Source organism: Rutidosis leptorrhynchoides, chromosome 4, assembly GCF_046630445.1.
Source record: "Rutidosis leptorrhynchoides isolate AG116_Rl617_1_P2 chromosome 4, CSIRO_AGI_Rlap_v1, whole genome shotgun sequence".
Taxonomy (NCBI): Eukaryota; Viridiplantae; Streptophyta; class Magnoliopsida; order Asterales; family Asteraceae; genus Rutidosis; species Rutidosis leptorrhynchoides.
This window is the reverse complement of record NC_092336.1, coordinates 481140717-481145179: the sequence shown is the minus strand read 5'-3', so window position 1 is coordinate 481145179 and position 4463 is coordinate 481140717. Positions and strand designations below refer to the sequence as shown.

Sequence of the window (4463 nt, the reverse complement as noted above, 5' to 3'; positions counted from 1 at the left end):
ATACTAAAACTAATCATCACGACACCGGTGCTAAAAGAATTGATGATTGAAAAGTTGTAACATTAAATAAATTACATCTTCTATCTTGGCCAACATCTAATATGTAACGTGAGAAGAGAAACAAACTACGACCCACGACCCACAATTCGTATTTATATTTATTATTCGGTGGTGACATGGGGAGGTATAAATTTCCCCCTTATCGCCATAGCTTCCCATCTCATTAATCGATGTACAAGTCTTTATGAGTAGCGTACAACACCTAATGAAAGACATGGATTTGGGTCCGATTGAGACCCTTCTAGAATCCAAGAAACATACTAGTACTACAAAAACATGACGTTTACTAAAACTCCAATTTTTTTTTTTTTTTGGATGGATTCACAATTACTCCGTATTTTACATCTTTTATTTCTATAATGTATGTATGTATGTATAGTACGGTGTCAAAGAAAATATTGAGAATTTATATAAATTTTGAAAAAAAAAAAAAAAAAAAAAAAACAACAACAACAACCCTGCACTGCACTGCACTGCACTAAGCTCTAAACTTCAAACGAATACACAAGATTTTACACTTTTAGATTATCTAAATTCTAATTCTTATTACACCGTATATATGTGATTGCTGTGTGATTCGTGATGCGATAGGCTGAACATCATATAAGCTTTAATCAGAGTTAAAATTTCTGTCGTATAGTAGGAAAAAAAATTACAGTACAAAATTTGAAATAACCTTTTGAACCTTTGAACATAATGTCACCAACTTAAACACTTTTTAAGGGTTCATGATATCGAAAATTTTATCAAAGATTCCTTTAAACACAACAGCAAATACCATAATTTCAATCCATATTTGGTAATATGTGAAAAGGTTTGACCTCATTTGTAGTTTACGTGAGAGGATAGAACAAAATCTAAAAAAAAAAAAAAAAAATTGTGTTAAAAATTTAAATTTTCTAACGACATCTCTACGATATCGACCATATTATATATGAATAAAAATCGTTGTACATTGAGGTGATTACAAGTATGTAACCTTTTTTTCACCTTCACAATAGTCATAATGCTTGGCGTTAAAAAACTTTAAACATATTTTAGATATATGTGTATAATGTCACACGCTAACTCCATTCAACGCATTTTGACTTATACTTCAATATTATTGGGCTTGACCTACAGAACTTCGAGATATTGGACCTAGCGTTTTGGACTCAATAACCTTACGGTATATTTTTGACTGACTTAATACACATTCCACTTTTCAATTTATCAATAAACAATTTTTGAATAATTAAAAATTTATGATCAATGCAAAAAGAAAAAAAGAGGTTTTAGAGTCGAGAGTACGAACAGCAATATACCTACGGAGTTTTTTAGTCAAGTTGAACTTCACTATACTTGTCCATTTAATAAAATCATACGGTTAAAAAATATTTTATTTTATATTACCATATTATCTAACAGACAAAAAAATATGAATAGTAACTAGGGATATTTTCGTTATTTCACTTTCTTTTATTTTTACTTTTAACTAAATTTCATTACACCAACAAAACCCCCCATGCTTTTTTACATACTCAAATCGGCCCCCCCAAATATGAGGTAAAGTGTCAAATAGCCATTTTCATAAAAAAATCTTAAATAAACTCCAACCAAATATTCAGCGGGTCATATATTCTCGCTCGCAACGAGTTAAATTTTTCCGACACCATTGTTAAACTCGAAATAATTTTAGGAACACAATGTCACTAACTATACGCAAAACGGACGCTTTTTAAAAAACGCTAAATATTTGGGGTACTTTTCATACACGTTGATTTTGCGTTAAATTTTTAAAAGTCGACAATTTCATAGCGAAATGCGGAGATGCACATATATTGTTAATTTAAAATAACATTTAAATATTTCATGGGTTATACCTTTTAGTTCGACTCGAGTTGTGCTTCAACGACATCATCGTTAGCCACGAAATAATTTTACAAACTAAACGCAATAAAATATATTGAAAACTAAACCTAAACTAGTTAAGACTAAGAGATATATTTTCAAAATTTATGTAGTAAGACAAAATTAATTAAATAAAAGTATATTAAAAATATAACGAATCAACTTTAGTATTAGTATAACTAATTAAAGACAGACTAAAATATACTCGGTACTATATTTAAATTTGGCGTCTCACGTTGACTTTTTGTCTTCATAATCTTTGAAGCTAATTTTTTTTTGTAACCGTAACAGTAAGTTTGAATTAAATTTTACCGCTTTAACTTTACTAGCATCTCATCATTAAATTTCATAAACTAAACGGAGCTGTGTTAAAATTATATTTTACAAAATTGCTCCCCTTTAAAAAAGTAAATAACTTCAGATTCCGGCGACCGTTACAATATGCCGTTCAACAGTCAACGTTACAGTCAACTTTCAACTATCATTCCGTCAACTCCTTCAACATTACCGTTATCACCATCTCCTTCACCGTCATCCACCCATCTTTCCACCTGTGTACACTCCATCTTATGCCGCATCTTCCAATCAAGCGCTTGACAAGCGCGTGAACAATAATTCACAACACCACAAACTGAGCACCTTCTAAACTCATGCTGTCTCGTTTCCGGTCTACCACAACCGGCATGTGAACACAACCGGAGTCCCGGTTCGAGCACTTTCTCACTAAACCAATCGGATAAAAACCGGTTCGACGGATGCGGTTCAGGCGCCGGTACGTTACATCCGAAATCACTTAGTAACGGACAACCAGGACCTACCACGTTTTCATGACGTAAATGCGGTAACGGATTCCACGTCATCCAGTTACCGGACATTAACGCTGACGGAGTTGTTGATAGTACGGTAGCGAGTTCACGCGCATTTGCTTGCACCAAAAACCGCCTGCCTTCTGATATATTCTGACGTACACCATAACCGTCTTGTAGACAATGCCCGAGTTCCCGGAGCGCGTCGATGTGTTCTAGAAACGCTGCGCGTGCACATAACGCGACTCCGGCACGTAAATCCTTATCGGTTTTTGTTCCACCGCTTCCGTTGAACTGAATCACGGCTAGCGAGTATAAAGCTGGCGCGTGTGAATTAATCGCCGCTTTCGCCATTAATGACGCACCACTTCCTCTGTTTTGTAAACAGTAGAATCGTATCTGTATACAACAGAATTAAAATTAAAATTAAAAATTATTATTATCAAGTACTCCTTTGTAAGAACATTAATTATTAAATTAATAAAAAGTAAAATGAGAACGAAACTAACCATGCCGAGGGTGTAACAAGCTTCAACATTTCCGGCATCGGAGCACTGTTTCAAAAACCGATGTGAAGATTCCGACCAACTTTTAGCTTTAACGGCGAAAGTTTCCGGTGAAGCTTTCGATAGCACAAGTGAGTGAACACCTAGCGCGTTTAATCTCTTACATCTGTTGAAACAGAAATCGGTTACAAAATCAGTTATAAGATTATCAAACTTTTTCCGAAATGAACACAAATAAGTTTTTTCCATTTATACGGATCCTTACGTTGACAAAACGCTGATGAAATCAGCAGGACAAGTAGCGGTTGAACTGAGTTTAGCAAGAATAAACAAAACGATGTCGTCTGGAATGGCATCAAGGAAATCACACTGACCGGAAACGGTCTCCGACGGTACCGGTTTTCCGGCCGACGACTTTGTTCTTTTCCGGCTGACTGTAATTTTGTCAGCGGTTGATAGATTAGTATTGCTGTTGTAATCTCTTCTTTTATTACAACACATGCTTCTTGTTCTCATTTGGTTATAGATACAGAAATGTGTATGTATAGTTCAGATATATGATATAATGTTGGAGAAAAAACAGAGGCGTTATATATATAGGGCACAAGAGAAAAGGCGTTTTCGAATTTAATAAAAGGGAAAGGTGAAACACAACAACCAAAACGACGCTGCCGAACAATTAAAATTAAAGATTTGACGATTAAAATATTGTATCTGCTACTAGTAACTTCTAAGAAATGGTTAATGACAATTATACCCTTTCTTAGTACCATCGTTTATTGTTTAAATAAGAAGATGGTGAAATCGTGGTCAAACGACGTTGACTAGATCCGTCTGTCCGTCGTACTCCTTCATTGTACGCTTTGTCTGTTTATACGTACAAGTTTTACCCATCAGAATTGTCTTCGTATATTTTTGAAATTTGTAAAAGAAAAGCTATAAAGTTTGATTTGTTTACAAGACATGTGATAAAAGTGTATAATCGGTCAAAATTTGGAGTTTTACTTTTTAGAAATATTTATTATCAGAATAATTTTTTTATTTTTTTTTTCAAAAAAGGGATAACTTATATTAGCCGAGACACTCCCTCAAAAAGGAGGAGGCCAAACGACTCACAGACATCAACAAGACTCAACCGGACAACAAAATCACAAAGGAGCCAATCTAAAAACTAACACCCAACTAAATTAAAAACTACCCG

At 34.2% G+C, this 4463-nt stretch overlaps 1 protein-coding gene across 1 annotated transcript; it reads right to left on the bottom strand.

Annotated features, from left to right (window-relative positions):
- Positions 1-2143: 2143 nt before the first annotated feature.
- LOC139844573 (F-box protein At1g67340) lies at positions 2144-3893 on the bottom strand. The gene is made up of 3 exons (XM_071834797.1): positions 3528-3893; positions 3266-3428; positions 2144-3155 (listed from the first exon to the last, which is right to left on the bottom strand). The coding sequence occupies exons 1-3, from the start codon at positions 3776-3778 to the stop codon at positions 2418-2420; spliced, it is 1152 nt and encodes a 383-aa protein (XP_071690898.1). The 5' UTR covers positions 3779-3893; the 3' UTR covers positions 2144-2417.
- Between the last annotated feature and the right edge of the window lie 570 nt (positions 3894-4463).

Excerpts from the sequence above, each read along its gene's own strand:
- LOC139844573 (XM_071834797.1), bottom strand. The coding sequence starts at position 3,778 with ATGAGAACAAGAAGCATGTGTTGTAATAAAAGAAGAGATTACAACAGC. Across the intron at positions 3,429-3,527 it reads TTCATCAGCGTTTTGTCAAC|ATGTAAGAGATTAAACGCGC; the intron begins GTAAGGATCCGT and ends CTGTTTCAACAG. Across the intron at positions 3,156-3,265 it reads CTTGTTACACCCTCGGCATG|ATACGATTCTACTGTTTACA; the intron begins GTTAGTTTCGTT and ends TGTTGTATACAG.